The sequence below is a fragment of the Propithecus coquereli genome, unplaced genomic scaffold, assembly GCF_000956105.1.
Source record: "Propithecus coquereli isolate 6110/MARCELLA unplaced genomic scaffold, Pcoq_1.0 Scaffold435, whole genome shotgun sequence".
Taxonomy (NCBI): Eukaryota; Metazoa; Chordata; class Mammalia; order Primates; family Indriidae; genus Propithecus; species Propithecus coquereli.
The window spans coordinates 2,782,738-2,798,931 of NW_012150119.1; the positions used below are offsets into that span (position 1 = coordinate 2,782,738).

Genomic DNA, 16,194 nt, shown 5'->3' on the forward strand with positions numbered 1-16,194 from the left:
TGCTGGAGTGGAGTCACCTCTGATCCCTCTTTAGAAAGATGAATGGGCTCTTCTTCTCTTGGCCGTGCAGCTGAAAGAGCAAAACAAACACAACCTTCGTGTCCCCTGTGCTCAAAAAGAGAATGAAACTACATATTACCGTGGGTTTAGTAGTCTTTACCCCACTCTATCCAGAGAAAATGGTCCAATTGCAGTATCTTCTGGCATGCTCAGAGGCCATGTACTAAGGCAACATAGAGAAAAAAAAAAAACCTCCTGGACCTCTGACTTAACTGTTAGATGCAGCCAGGGCTGCAGCTCCATCCTTCCCAGACCAGCCAGGCCTAGGATGAGGCAGGAAGAGCAGCGGAGCTGGAGCAAGGCTGGGCAGAGCTGGTTGCAGGAGCCCTGCAGAAACCCTCCAAGGACAACAGACTTGAGTAATTAACTAGAACACTAATCGATTAATGAGCAGAGAGAAAATAGAGCCACCGAGCACACAGACATACTTGTGCTCATTATTCATTAGTCCCCAGGAAGAAGTCTCTTTGAGAAATCAAAAGAGTGGGATGCGCTGACTCAAAGCAAGATGTAGGCTCCTTTGGATAAGGTCACATTCAGATGTGTGTTTTGTGGTTAAAATGGGGAAGCTGCCAAGCCAGCTGCCAGCTGTTCAGGAGCCCCCTCTTCTGGACACTGCTGGTACCACACTTTCCCTCCAATGTGTTCCTTCACCATCTGCGGTCATGACATCCATGTTCTCCATTTCAACCTTCTGTAACAATGTCAGGTTTGAACATTTATTTTTTTTAACTGATAACAGGATGAACCTATTGCTTCCTATATATGAAGGCCTTTTGATTTCGGGAAAAGGTTATAGATACAATTACACTGTTGAGCATCTGTTATTATTTCAATATTATCTTTTATAGTCTTTATTTTGATCACTGGTCTCTACTCCAGAAAAGACAAAATCCTGCAGCTATTTCTAAGATTCGAGATTCCCTGCCTGAGCAGTGTCCTTTCAGTGTGACGTATTTGCAGTAGATTTGTTCATTAGATACAGTAATGTCCTGGGAGTTCTTTGTACATCTTGCTTTTGCTATATTGTTTTGTGGGATTTGAGAATGTCCATCAGACCAAATCTATGATGCCAAGTTATTTTCAGTTAAAGCATATGTCATTTCCCCACTCTCTTTGCAGTCCAAGTCCTTGGGTGACAGTAAGAACCGCCATAAAAAGCCCAAGGACCCCAAGCCGAAAGTGAAGAAGCTCAAGTATCACCAGTACATTCCCCCAGACCAGAAGGCAGAGAAGTCCCCTCCCCCCATGGACTCAGCCTACGCCCGGCTGCTACAGCAGCAACAGCTGTTCCTGCAGCTCCAGATCCTCAGCCAGCAGCAGCAGCAGCAGCACCGATTCAGCTACCCTGGGATGCACCAAGCTCAGCTTAAGTAAGTCAGGCCAGCCTGGGATGGTGGCCGCAGCCAGAGGTTGGGAATGGTTTCTCTCTAACTGAGACACACAGGGCCAGCACCTTGGGACCCAGCAAGTCCTGTATTGTGCCATGTCCTCATCCAGTATGTTTGGAATAGGAATAGAAACCATGCACACCTTTTCAGGACCATATGGCTGGGAGGAAGCAAATACAGTAGCCTCCCTTTATCCAAGGGGGATGTGAATGCTGGGGATCTTGGAAACCTTGGATAGTATCAAGCTCTATATACTTGCCTACGATAAAATTTAATTTATAAATTAGACACAGTAAGAGATTAACAATGATAACTAGTAATAAAATGGAATAATTATAACAATATACCGTAATTAAAGTTATGTGAATGTGGTCTCTCTCTCTCTCAAAATATTTTATTGTACTGTACTCATCTATTTTCGGACCATGGTTGACCACGGGTAACTGAAATCTTGGAAAACAAAACTGCAGGAAAGAGGGGACTATTGTAAATTAATGCCCTTGATAAGAAGCCCCTTGGGGAAAAAGGAAAAGTATTAGTACTTCCAAATGGGATTGTGGAACATCTAAGAATGTGATATCGGAATTGTGAGCAATTCCAATATACTTCTGCTTTTGGAAGCAACAGAGCTGAACAGCAGAGAGACAGCCTCAAAGATTGACTCCTGAGCCCAGGTTATGTGACCACATTACTAGGTCACCTTTTAAACAGTCAATATCCTCACCTATAAATTTGAGAATGTGCATTCCTCACACATTGCTGGTCATCCTCAGGCCATGATGGAAATTATGTTGAGCACTGAACACAGTCAAGCTTCACCAGGCATGCTCTCCAGGAGACAGACATGTCCTCTCCCATGTGCCAAAGTCCCCACCACTCCCTCCTGTCTCCCCAAACAAAGCTCTAGGGTCACCCACCACTTGCCATCTAGCCTGTGCTGTTGTTTCTCTTCACCCTGCCCTTCCATTGATTTATTACCTGCCTGATCCTTGTAGTCAATTACTTTGTGATTTGATCTAAATTCAAGTGATCTTACATATATTTGATCATATTTTAAGTGCCTCTTTGTTTGTTTTTTAGAGAACCAAATGAACAGATGGTCAGAAATTCAAACTCTTCTTCAACATCACTGAGCAATACCCCCTTGTCCCCTGTCAAAAACAGTTTTTCTGGACAAACTGGTGTCTCTTCTCTCAAACCAGGCCCACTCCCACCTAACCTGGATGATCTGAAGGTAGAGAATTTGACATGATTTTCTTTTTTTCCTTTTTTTTTTTTTTTTTTACAAATACAACAGTATATTGTTAACAGAATTTTTGCCTACTGATTTCTGGAGTAAGAGAGTGGAAGGCAAGAAAAATATGGGAGACATTCAAAGGAGTGGTAGAATTTATGCTGCTGTGGTTGAATACCCTGTTTGTCTTAGTCCATGTTATGCTTCTATCACAGAACCCCTGAAACTGGGTGGTTTATAAAGCACAGAAAATCATTTCTCACAGTCCTAGAGGGTGGGAAGTCCAAGGGCATGGCACCGGCATCTGGCGAGGGTCATCCCATGGCGGAAGGGTGGAAGGCGGAAGGGCAAAAGAGGGCAGGGGAAGGTGAGAGCATGCGGGAAGGAGAGAAAAGGGGATCAAACTCCTGCAATAACGGCATTAATCCATTCATGATGGTGGAACCCCCAGGACAAAAATCACCTCCCAATGTCCCCACCTCTTACCATCACCACAATGGCAACCAAATTTCCAGCACATGAATTTTGGGGGGACACATTCAAACCATAGCATGGAAGAACAGAAGATGATAGGCCCTTAGCTCAGCTTTGATAGACCATACAAACTTGAGCTATTTTTTACATTTTTCTGATTCTCAGGTTCCTCATTCACATAAATGAGTTATTGTGAAAGTCAAGTGAAATAGTACACACAGTGGAGCTTAGCACAGATTAGGTGTGAGATTGATGTAAGCTTCCAGAATTCTCTAAACCAGTAGTCAACTCCATGATGAATTTTTACCAATTTCTGATGAAATGAGAAAAATAAGAACCATGTAAAGAGCTTTTCATAAATCTAATGGTGCTCCACATATCGAACTAATCTTTCTTCAAAGTGTGTATTTCCTCCCAGTGTTTTGAATCTTAAAATATCCTTTCCATTAGGAAATAATGATGGTGGTGAATGGAAGTTGAGTGTTTTTGGTAGGGTTTTATTTGTTACTTTTTATTAAATAAGGATATAATTAAATAAGGGTCTTAGTTCTTACCGAACGAGATAAAATGTTGATAACCCAGCTGAGTGCAGTGGCTCAAGCTTGTAATCTGAGCACCATGGGAGGCCAAGGCCAGGGGATCACTTGAGGCCAGAAGTTTGAGACCAGGCTGAGCAACATATTGAGACCCCTCCACCTAAAAAAAATAGAAAAATTAGCCAAGTTTGGTGGCATGCACCTGTAGTCTCAGCTACTCAGGAGGCTGAGGCAGGAGGATCGCTTGAGCCCAGGAGTTTGAGATTGCAGTGAGCTATGATGACTCCATTGTACTTTAGCCCGGGCAATAGAGCAAGACCCTATCTCCGGGAAAAAAAAAAAAAAATTGGTAACCTGATGTCAATAATATAACTTAATTATTTTCAATAATATCATTATAATTGAAATCCCCAAATCTGGGAACCTCTGCCCCGAAGCGTGGCAGCACGTTGTTAAATGATGTATGTGTGCTAGCTACTCACTGCGGATCACGTGGATCTCAGCCACTGAAATGACACCGACCTTGGAGTTGAAGCTGGGTCCTTTCCGCAGCCCTCAGGACTAGCATATCCATCCCTCTATCCAGCATTCACAACACAACTGGAAAAGGTGAATGCAGTATCCTTTGACTTTTTGAACTGAAGAGCACAATTCAATTCCTCACCCCGTTTTCAATGATTACACCTGTTCACCTGGTTTCTGCCCTACCTGTTACTCTCCCCAAAGGAACTTAGAATTTTTCCCAAAAACCAAATTCCTAAAGGTCCCTATAACCTTCTTCATGCCAATCTTATGGCCCCTCCTTAGTGCTCAGTCCTTATCAATACCCTCATTCCCACTCTCAGTCCTCAGTCATCATTTTCTTCGGGGGAGAAGGTAGGATTGTGTTTATTTCAAATAAAAGGAAATTCTATGGCTGCCAACCACCAATACCAGTAAATAAGATATATCTTGGGTCTTGATATCAAAGTCTTCTCTATTCCTTCCACTTGGATTAAAAATGCTTAGGTTTCTTTTTTTAAATTTATTTTTAAATTTCAGAATATCATGGGGGTACAAACATTTTGGTTACATATATTGCATATGCACCACCCAAGCCAGAGCTACAAGCATGCTCATCCCCTTAAACAGTGCGCTCCACACCCATTAGTTGTGAATTTACCCATCCCCTTCCCCCCCCACTTGCCTGACACGCAATGAAATGTTACTTCCATGTGTGCACATAAGTGTTAATCAGTTAGTACCAATTTGATGGTGAATACATGTGGTGCTTGTTTTTCCATTCTTGTGATACTCCAGTTCGAAGGAAGGGCTCTAGCTCCATTCAGGATAATACAAGAAGTATTAATGCACCATTGTTTTTTATGGCTGAAGTTCCATTGAGCATGTTTTAATTTAGTATCCACAAACCTAGAAGAGAACACCAAGCTCATGATAATGCTCCCTGGAGCCATGGTCACCCACCCTCCACTCCCCAAATTATAAATTCATAGAGACAAAAGTAGGCAATTTCACCTTTCAAGTATTATGCTAAGTGAAATATTTAATAAGCCAGACACAAAGGGACCGATACTGTATGAGTCTACTCATAAGAGGCGTCTAGAACAGGCAGATTCATAGCCAGAAAGTAGAATGGTGGCTACTAGGGGTTGGTGGGAGGGGGAATGCAGAATTGTTGCTGTTTAGTGGAGACAGAGTTTCCATTGGAGATGATGAAAAGTACTGGAGATGGGGGGTTGTGATGATTGCACAAGCTTGTAAATGTACTTAATGCCACTGAACTATACACTCAAAATGGTTGCATGATAAACTTTGTTATGCTTATTTTTCCACCATAAAAAATATTTTTTTAAGTAGCCTATATCCGGATGGAAGCCCCGGATCAAGCAGGACTGGAGGTGCCTTAGCCCCAGAGAAACATAGACCAGATGTGGTGCCATCTGTCTGAGCCCCCAAAGGCACCTCCCTCCATGTGCACATGCTCAGAGTCACCGGCTGCCAATGGTGATAATAATTAGCACAGGTCTAAGGAGATGATGGTGATGGCGGTGGAGGCTACCATTTTTTGAGCATAAACTATCAATCAGCCATCCCCTATAGATTTGCTTTAATTTTCACCCTGCAAGGTAAGTTTTATCTTTCCAATTTAAAAAGTGAAAATAAAAATCAAAACTTTAAAACAGTTATGTGAAAAGCAAGTTAACCAGCTTATAAATGACAAAACTGGGGCTTGCACCTAAGGGAGTGATTTCAAGGGCTTTGCTGTTGTCGTGAGAGTTGAGAATGGGAAGGGAAGGATGGACAGGAGGGACCTTGGGTGGACTTAACCACTCACTGTGCGTGTGGGGAGAGGCGTCACCTGCACCCCGGGAGAGTCACACCCATGGCAGACAGAGGGAGGTTAGAGTGGAGGGCTGATGTGAAGGGACGGTGGCAAGTTCATTCGGTTTGGAAAAGCTAAGTTGCAGGTACCAATAGGACACCCGATAGAAAAGGTCTAGCCAGCTTCTATCGGTAAGAAGGAGCCAAGCTGTGTTGTCAGGGGTAGCAACAGAAACTTCAGAATCGTGTGCAATGTGGAGAGGGTTGGAGCTAGAGACTGAACGAGGTTGAGGGAGAGCACAATGGGAAGAGAGAGAGGGAGGGAAGGAGAGATGAGGAGTAAAAGAAGCACATGATGCAACCACAATTAGGGAAGGGGAGAAATAAGAGGAATTGATGGAAATGACCCCCCTGAATAGTAATCGGAAAGCTAATACAGTGAAGGTCACGTTTTCAAGAACTGTTCCTGTGTTGATACATAAAAGTAGAAGGGGAAAAACACTGAGAGAAGAGTTTGATTTGTCATTAAAAAGTTATTGATGGTTATATCACAGTACATGGATTTTTTTTTTGCATCCTGTTTCTAAAACTAGTGAGTGAGAGACAGCATGCAAGAGAGAGATAGAGAGAAGTTTAAAAACTGGGAAAACATTTGATGGATGTTAAGAAATAATTGTTCATATTTAAAGTGTGGTCATTGTATTTTATCTATGGTCTTTTTTTAAGAGTACTTATCTTTTAGAGATAGAGACCAAAATATTTAGAGATGAAATTATATGATTTGCTTCAAAATAATTCAGGAAAGATAGGGACATAAGTGGGTTGGAGTATAAAAGAAATAAGATTGGGTATGAGTTGATAATTGTTGAAGTTGGTTGATAAGTACAAAGCGTTCTTTAGACTTTTCTGTCTACTTTCGTGTATGTTTGAATGTTTCCACAATAAATAGTTTTAAAAGTTATCCATGATTAAAACATCAGTGAATGTAGCAAAGAGATGTATACAAACCTTTGTGCCAAACAAGCCTATATAGCATAATACTCTGAAATTTAAGGTAAATTGAACTCAACCAGTATTCATTTTATTTTAGAATATGGGCTGCATTATTTAATAATGTAGTTTAAATTATTCAGTGCCAGAACAGACTCTAAAAATAAATGTAGGACCCATTAATTTTAAGTAATTCGAAATTAAAACAATAATGAGTTGCCATTTTGTGCTTTTTCAAACCAGCAAATCTAAAAGAAAATGATAAAACAATGCCAGCAAGGCTATGGGGGAAATAGCATATTTATTGCTAGTATAAGTTGATTCAATGCTTTTTTGATAATTTTTAGCTGATTATAAAGTAACATATTTTCACTGCTGAAATATGATAGTGTATAGAAAAATAAACAGCATTTTAAAAGATAATTAAGACTCTCAGAAAGCACTACAGATTATATTTCCTTCTAAATTGAAAATGCATATGCACATATTTTGTTTCAAAATAATTGTTTTAAAAAATTTATGTGTACATAAATTTCTGGCATACTTTTTTTTAACACATCATGAACATTTTTTAGAACTTTCAATATTCAATAAAATTTCTATTTTTAATAACAGCATATCATTCCACCACCTACCTAACATTTCACTGCTGGACATTTAACTAGCTGCCAAATTTTTGTTATTCAGAATATGGTTTCAGTGGCCTTTGTGCATACATTTATTAATTTCTCTGGTTATTTCCCCAGGCTAACTACAGAGGAATGAAATTCCTGAATTAAAATATATTAATCTTTTTTAGAGTTCTGGACATATATTGCTAAATTTCTGTCCTGAATGTTTATGCCAGTCTCTTCCCAGAAGCAGCATGTTAACGCAGCACTTCTCAAACATTAATGTGTGCACAGGTCACCCGGGCTCCTGTTAACATGCAGGTTCTGATTCAGCAGGTCTGGGGAGGGACGGGAGATTCTGCACTTCTAACTTGCTCCCAGTAAATATCGACACTGCTGGTCCAACAACCGTAGTTTGAATAGCAAAGCATTAAAGAGCTATTTTCTTTTTAAAAACATTTTATTTTTGCTGCTACTTCCCTAAACAAAGTGTTACCATTCATTTCTTCCTCAATTTAATAAATACAAACATCCGTACACATTCATTTTGTGTTTCTTGTATTACTGATGATGGTATACATACATTATTGGCCATACCATATTTTAAATTTTATTTTTGTTTGTGAAGAGCTGGGTCGTATCCTCTGCCCATTTTTACAATGAGTATCAATCTTTTTCTTTTTAATTAGAAAGCACACTGGATACACTAAGATTTTTAACACTTTATTTGTGCTGCAATTATTTTTTCCCCAAGATAGCTATTTGTGTTTGCATTTTATTTATAGTTTTTTGACTTAAAGAAGTCTTAACCTTTGCTTTCAATATTTTTATGATTACTTTCTTTCCTTTTATGCTCAAAAGATATTTCCCTACAGAATATCAGAAGAATATTCCCACAGTTTGCTGTTTTACAGAACTATTGAAATTTAGGTATTAAATGTTTCTTGTTTTAATTACAGAATGAATATATTTATGTGAAATATTTAGAGCCTACAGATAAGGAGAACCATTATTAATATTTGAGTATGTTTATCTAGATATTTTTATATGCAAGTGTAGGTTGAAATATATACATATACATTATTTGTATAATTTTTAGAAAAATAGAATCAATTCTAACTTTTTTCCACTTAGTAATATACCATAAACAATTATTCATCATCCAATGTCAACAAATACTTATAACATCAGTTGTTTTGTTTTGTTTTGTTTTCTTTCTGAGACAGGGTCTTGCTCTATTGCCCAGGCTAGAGTGCAGTGGCGTTGTCATAGCTCACTGCAGCCTCCAATCCTGGGCTCAAGGGATCCTCCCGCCTCAGCCTCCCAAAGTGCTAGGATTATAGGTATGAGCCGCTGCACCCAGCCTATTACATCAGTTTTAATGGATCTGTAGTATTCTATCATTTGCATACTCTATCATTTACCTAACCAGTTCTCATATTTGTGGATATTCATAGTTTCAGTTTATGAGCATTATAAAAAATGTAGGGATAACATGTGAGTCTACATAATATTATAATAATAGTAAACCCTCCCACTACACGACCGTTTTCCAGACATTAGGCCAAGTGCTTTACAAATTTTAAGCCATTTTGACTTTGGCAAAACTATATCAGATAGATATGATTACCTCCATTTCACAGAAGGAGAACTGAGGCACAAAGTGATTGTTGAGCTAATAACAGGCAGGGCCAGAATTTGGACTGAAGATCTTGTCACTCTCTCTCCATAAATGAGTGTTATCGAGCGAGTCATCAAAACTAGGACATACAAGTCAACATGGAGCCATGGTTCTCAAAGTCAAGTCTGGACTTGACCTGCACTCGGCTGTGCTTTGGGACTATCGTTTGAGGGCTTGTGTCTAAACCCAGGCGGAAACATGGTATATGATAAAGTAAAAAAGAATTGTTAAAATTGGGCAAAACCAATTTATATCAGGGATAGGAGATGAAATTGGAAAGAAGTATTAAACATCAGTGGATATTGTAAAATTGCATTTGTGATGTTTCAAAGCTCGTTTTATTAATACAATAAACACACTTTAAAAAATATTCTTAGCATACTAACAATGTCCTGGTTTCTTTAGGTCTCTGAACTAAGACAACAGCTTCGCATCCGGGGCTTGCCCGTGTCAGGCACCAAAACGGCCCTCATGGACCGGCTCCGGCCCTTCCAGGACTGTTCTGGCAACCCGGTGCCGAACTTCGGGGACATAACGACGGTCACTTTCCCCGTCACCCCCAGCACGCTGCCCAATTACCAGTCCTCGCCCTCCACCAGCGCCTTGTCCAACGGCTTCTACCACTTCGGCAGCACCAGCTCCAGCCCCCCGATCTCCCCCGCCTCGTCCGACCTGTCGGTCGCCGGGTCCCTGCCGGACACCTTCAACGACGCCTCCCCCGCCTTCGGCCTGCACCCGTCCCCGGCCCACGTGTGCGCGGAGGAGACGCTCGCGAGCAGCCTGAACGGGGCCTCCGCCGCCTCGGAGCTGGACGGGCCGGACTCCGAGAAGGACAAGATGCTGGTGGAGAAGCAGAAAGTGATCAACGAGCTCACCTGGAAGCTGCAGCAGGAGCAGAGGCAGGTGGAGGAGCTGCGGATGCAGCTGCAGAAGCAGAAAAGGAACAACTGCCCCGAGCAGAAGCCGCTGCCCTTCCTGGCCGCGCCCATCAAGCAGGAAGAGGCCGTCTCCAGCTGTCCCTTTGCATCCCAGCAAGTCTCTGCGAAACGACGAAACAGCGGCCCCGAGCCCCCGTCGCAGGTCTGCGGAGCTGCTCCTCTCCCGCCCCTGGCAAACGCGCACTGTGCGGAGTCCTCGGGCCAAACCGGCGTACTTTCTTCCACGTTTCTCAGCCCGCAGTGCTCCCCCCAGCACTCGCCCCTCGGGGCCGTGAAGAGCCCTCAGCACATCAGTTTGCCCCCGTCGCCCAACAACGCTTACTTCCTGCCTGCGCCTGCCGGGGCTCAGGGAGAAGCACACAGGGTCTCCTCGCCCGCCGGCAGCCAGGCGTGCCCCGCGCAGGTAAGGACGCCTTGCACCAGGCCCGGGCATCCCTCCTTCTGCAAGTGTGGGATGTGGGTTTGCACCACTAACAAGCTCATGTTGGAACTTCCAAGGTGAAGGGCCGACCAAGAGCCCAGCCGCAACTCCCAGACGCTGTGATCCATGAGCCTTCGCAGTAGACCAAACTCATCCTCCCAGATAGGGATTAGCAAACTTGCTCTGTAAAAGGCCAAATGATGAATATGTTTGGCTTTGCAGGTCACACCGTCTGTGCCACAACTACTCCACTTTTCCTTGCATCAGGAAAGCAGCCATAGACATCTTGTAAATGAATGCACATGGCTACACTCCAATAAAACTTTATTTACAAAAACGGGCAGTGAGCAAGACTTGGCCTGTGGGCTGTAGTTTGCTGACCGTTGCTCTCAGGACTCCTTGGTGTAAAACCTTACCATAGGCCAACCAGTTCCTCAAGAGGGCCAAAGGGAAGTCACCAGACTTCACTCTGTTCTGTGTGTAATGATTTGCAGTGTGCAAATATTCACTGAGCACCTACTCTGTGTCAGGCCCTGTTCTAGTCTCTGGGGATTCGTGCTGAACTAGCCAAACACAAATCCCTATTCTCATGGGAAAACAGTAAGCAAAATTTAAAAGTAAATTATGTAATGTATTAAAAGATGATACATCTTACGGACAAAAGGTGGGAAGGAGATATGAGGAGTTTGGAAGTTTGCCAATTTAAATAGAAGGGCCAGGGACATTTGAACAAAACTTTGAAAGAAGTAAAGGCAAGCACCTTGTGGATATTTGGGGTGAAAGCAATAAAGTCAAAGGAGGGACAGCAAGTGCAAAGGTCCTGGGGTTGAAGCTTATAGGGAATGTTCAAGGATCAGAAAGAAGGCCAGTGTGACTGGAGCAGAATGAAAGGAGAGTCATAGGAGATAGCTTGGAAGAGTTACAAATTCAAAGACTAGACCAAGGTGATCAAAAAGGGTTTTCCTTTTGCACACGAAGCTGAAGAATTACCAAGAAAGTCTATATAAGTTTATTTGAGAAAGAAAATTACACCATCAAAAGGTTCTAAAATCCATATTATTAGAAAAGAAGTAGGAAGAAAACTCATTAATTGGATACCTGCCACGTGCCAAGTATTAGGAGACATGTATATAAGTAATCTCATTAATTGTCACAACAACCCTGTGACCTCCAATTTATTATTCTGTATTTGCCATGGAGGAATATAAGGCTCAGGGAGCTTGAACCAGTTGCTCGGGATCACACAAACCCAAGATGGGTTGATTCTAAAGTGCATGCCCTTTTCACATGGAATATCTCTCTGCTCTGAGAGTATGAGGCATGGCAAAAGGTAATGAGAATAACTTTTTACAAACCTACCAGAACAACATATTGCAATGAACGCTGCCCACTCCTCAGGGGGCACTGCAAGAGAAACTGGGGCTTAAATGGATTGCCACCATCATTAGCAAGCATTTCTTGAGTGCGTACTATCTGAGGCAACAAAGGTAAAAATCATTCTTGAGACATAGCTCTGGACCATAACTTTCAATTCTGATGACGTTGGTACTCCCCAGAAGAACTGTGGTTTACAAAGATTCTTTGAAGACATTAAAACTTCCATGATCAAACGATAAAGAACAATAGAGGATAACATGACTGATCTATGCTTAGGACACTAAATGCTGCACAGAGTTGGTGGGGGAGGGGGCAGATTAATCACAAGGAAGCTTTTGCAATGGGGTTGGTCTTGGTGGGAAGTGTAGCATTAAAAAATAGAGAAGCAGGAAAGGACACTCCATGTGAACAAAGATGGGGAGGTAGAAGGTACGGGGCCTGTTGCGGGAGGTGCATGGCGGCAACAGTAGAATTTAAACTGTAGAGAGTCCTGAACACTTCTCCAGGTTAGAAGTACAGACCCTATGCTGCAGATATGTGGGAGCCACTGGAAGTCTTTAAGCAGTAGGTGATACGTACAAAGCCAAGAGTTTTAGGCAAGTTCATTCAGTAATGGAATTTAGGAAGGCTTGCAAAGATAAGACACCAGGGGACACAGGGCAGGGCTCAGAATTGTCGGCAAAGGCCTCACTCAAGTAAGCCACTGCTGGCCATTTAATTTGTCACTTCTTCCTTTCTACAGAACTCAGGGGCACACGACGGCCATCCTCCAAGCTTCACTTCCCGTTCTCCCAGCCTCCGCCCACCTTTCTCCGGAGCCCAGGCAGACAACAGTCACTGTGCCGGGGGCAACCCTTGTCCAAAAAGCCCAGGTGTACAGCAAAAGGTAGGCACCTGGAAAAAGGTTTAAACCTGGGATTAACTTTGCCTCTTCTCTCTCTTGTGGTCCCTGTCCTCCAAAATGAATGATGAGGTTCCCTTTAAAGGCAGAATTAAATTTCATTTTAGAGAGAAACAAGTGCACTCGAAATGCATGGAAATGGATGTACAAATATGAGTTAGGAGGTGTCCCAGGGAGTCCTCTCCTGGGTTCATCCCAGAAATCATGATGACTAAAATGGCCATGGTATTTCTATGGCAGTTTCTATGAAGTTGCATTTTGGAACTGGGGTGTATGGGAAAGTAATGTTGGAGAAGGAGGGAGGTACATGGATAGCCAGGACTGGAGAGGTCCAGAAAGTTGGGGTCACAGTGCATCTCTGTGGAAAGAGGAAGAGATGGCACTCGTCAGCTGGTGGAAGGAATCAGGCTGTACAGGATCCTGGCTATGGGAAGTTCCAAGGAGCAATGAAGAGGTGGCAGGAAGGAGACAAACATAAGATGGTCCTGACATATAAGCACCACGTGCCCCATGTCAGGAGGGATAGAGACCCTGAAGTGGGCCAGGCTCTCCACACACTCACCACAAACAAAGCTGGTTCGTGAAGAGACCCCAGCGACGCCTCCAGCTCTCTGCAAATATAACCAGTTTGGAGTGAAATGACCTGGGGTATAGATTCCTCTGGATATTCCTGGGTTGGTGACCTTCTTTGTATGGACTCTTTTACTCTTCTAACAGAAGAGGGTGCACCTTATGGGGGAAGATAGATCTGTAAGGTTCCCGTTCTAAGATGCCACCAGCAATAAACCCACAGTGACATGCACTTTTGTTAAAATTTGAAAGTTACTTTCTAAGCCCCAGATTTTTTTTTTTTGGTCTTAGATCAATTTTTCCAAAATTTAGCCTGTAGTTTCTAGAACAGAAGCAGTACCATTTCTGACCATGAAATGAATGCTTTTCTCTGTATTTTATCCACGCAGATGGCTGGTTTACACTCTTCTGATAAGACAGGGCCAAAGTTTTCAATTCCATCCCCAACTTTTTCTAAGTCAAGTTCGACAGTCTCAGAGATAACACAGCCTCCCTCCTATGAAGATGCCGTAAAGCAGGTAATTGCATGATTTGTTCTTTACAGAAGAAGAAACCGACTAAATGGACACTGTGTCATATTATTAAACTTTGTGCCGTTCGTAAATTCTGATATTAAGTCTGTCGGGTGTCTCCCCACCAGAATGAGCAAAGGACCTAGACACTAATTGTAGACAGGTGTTGCGGGTGTTCAGAAGCTGTGGAGGGCAGAGAGAGAGGAGGTTCACGTGCCCAAGCCTTGGTGGCCAGCTCTGCCCCCTGCCAGCTGCCATTGCCACTAAGGTTGGGCAGATACTCAACTTCTCTTAAAAAATAGGGAAAAGATTTAGTGGTAAGGATTTTGGATAATCTAGTACTTACCACGTTGTTCAGGCACATGATAGGTACTCAAAGATATGAGAGCAATTGTCAGGGCAATACTTTCCAAGGCTCTTTCTAGCTGGAAAATTCAATGATCCTGGCAAAATATTGGCAGTTGTTGAAGCTGGGTAATGAATGCAGGGAAGTTCATTGTATCTTCTCCTTTCATTTGCATTTGGAAAGTTTCAAAATAAAAAAGTAAGAAGAAGAAAAACAATTAATGATCTTATATTTCAAATGGTCTGAGCTTGGGTAAGGTATCAGAGAGCCCTTCCTTTGTGCTCAACCCAGAAAGAATATCTACTTCAGTTGCTGCAGACTGGTATCTCACAGATCAAAGTCAGCCTGCAGTTAAGTGTCATTTGGCTTAAAGAGTCTTTTAAATATCAAGTGATGTTATGCAAAGTGGGCTTTCTCATTTCTGAAAAACTAGAGAATCTGGCAACTGGGAGCCACGTTTTCACCAGACAATTGCCTAAAGCAAAGTGTCCCCTGCCACTTTGAGCCACGGCTGCGCCCTGCTTTCTACCTCTCTTTCTTATTCTATATTTGGCTCATTTACATCCCCTGCTAGACCCCATAGGTATCTTGTACCTTCTGGATGGGCAAACGACTCATTCTTTGATCAGTGCCCTCGTCCGTATTGATGATTGGCGCCTGTGTTATTGGGTCTGGGCTCACAGAGTTGTGAGACAGATACATGCCTTGTCCTCCCCACTCCCTTCCCCTGGTATCTGTAAACATCAGCTGATCGATCGCAGTTTCTAAAGAAAAGAAAAAGGCCAGGCAGGGTGGACTTCCAGAAATAAGACTCTACCTAACTCAGATGAGGCAGAGAGGAGGAGTCTACCCTACCAGTGTCTACAAGATCCTCAAGCTATTACAATGGGGAACCAACAAAATACGAGCCCCGTTCTTGAGCCAAACCCACAGCATCCAAACAAGAAATAGATTCGAGTCACTTAAAAATGAGAAAAAGGTATTTTCTGTGTATTAAGGTGCCCTGCTCCTGGGATAGAAACCTCTCAAACAACTGAGTTTACTCTATAGTACTCTGAGCTGGGAAGCATTCTGCCTTCTTTTCCCCTTCTCTTGTTGTAGTAGACTGTTTCATTCAGTAGTTTACCTGCCTGAAATCAATACCGAGATTTAATGGAACATCATTCAAAAACCTTTAGCCAGTATACCCATGTTCATAGCAGCATTATTCACTATAGCCAGAAGATGGAAACAGCCCAGATCCACTGACAGAGCAATGGATAAACAAAATGTGGTCTATCCGTACAATGCAATATTATTCAGTCTTAGAAAGGAGGAAAATTCTGACACATGCTACAACACAGATGAACCTTGAGGACATTATGCTAAGTGAAATAAGCCAGTAACAAAGGACAAATACTTCATGATTTCACTTATGTGAGGGACCTGGAACAGTCAAATTCATAGAGACAGAAAGAAGAATAGGGATTGCCAGGGATTGGGGGTGGAAAAACAGGGGTGAGAAGTTATTGTTTAATGGGTGCAGAGTTTTAATTTTGCAAAATGAAAAGAGTTCTGGAGATTGATGGTGGTGATGGTTGCACAACAATGTGAAGGTACTTGATGCCACTTAACTATACACTTAAAAATGGTTAAGATAGGCCAGGTGTGGTGGCTCATGCCCATAATCCTAACACTTTGGGAGGCCGAGGCGGGAGGATCACTTGAAGCCAGAAGTTCAAAACCACACTGAGCAAAAATGAGACCCCCATCTCTACAAAAATAGAAAAATTAGCTGAGCATTGTGGTACATGCCTATAGTCCCAGCTACTTGGGAGGCTGAGGCAGGAG

The 16,194-nt window shown here is 42.5% G+C and overlaps 1 protein-coding gene across 1 annotated transcript in view; it reads left to right on the top strand.

Annotated features, from left to right (window-relative positions):
* MYOCD (myocardin) overlaps positions 1-14,113 on the top strand; it is an 83,331-nt gene extending 69,218 nt beyond the window's left edge. The window contains exons 8-12 of the mRNA XM_012653933.1: positions 1,183-1,433; positions 2,532-2,685; positions 9,705-10,640; positions 12,778-12,921; positions 13,896-14,113. Of these exons, the coding sequence (XP_012509387.1) occupies positions 1,183-1,433; positions 2,532-2,685; positions 9,705-10,640; positions 12,778-12,921; positions 13,896-14,036 (1,626 nt within the window). The 3' untranslated portion in view covers positions 14,037-14,113. The remainder of the gene's footprint in view (positions 1-1,182; positions 1,434-2,531; positions 2,686-9,704; positions 10,641-12,777; positions 12,922-13,895) is intronic.
* The last annotated feature ends 2,081 nt before the right edge of the window (positions 14,114-16,194 follow it).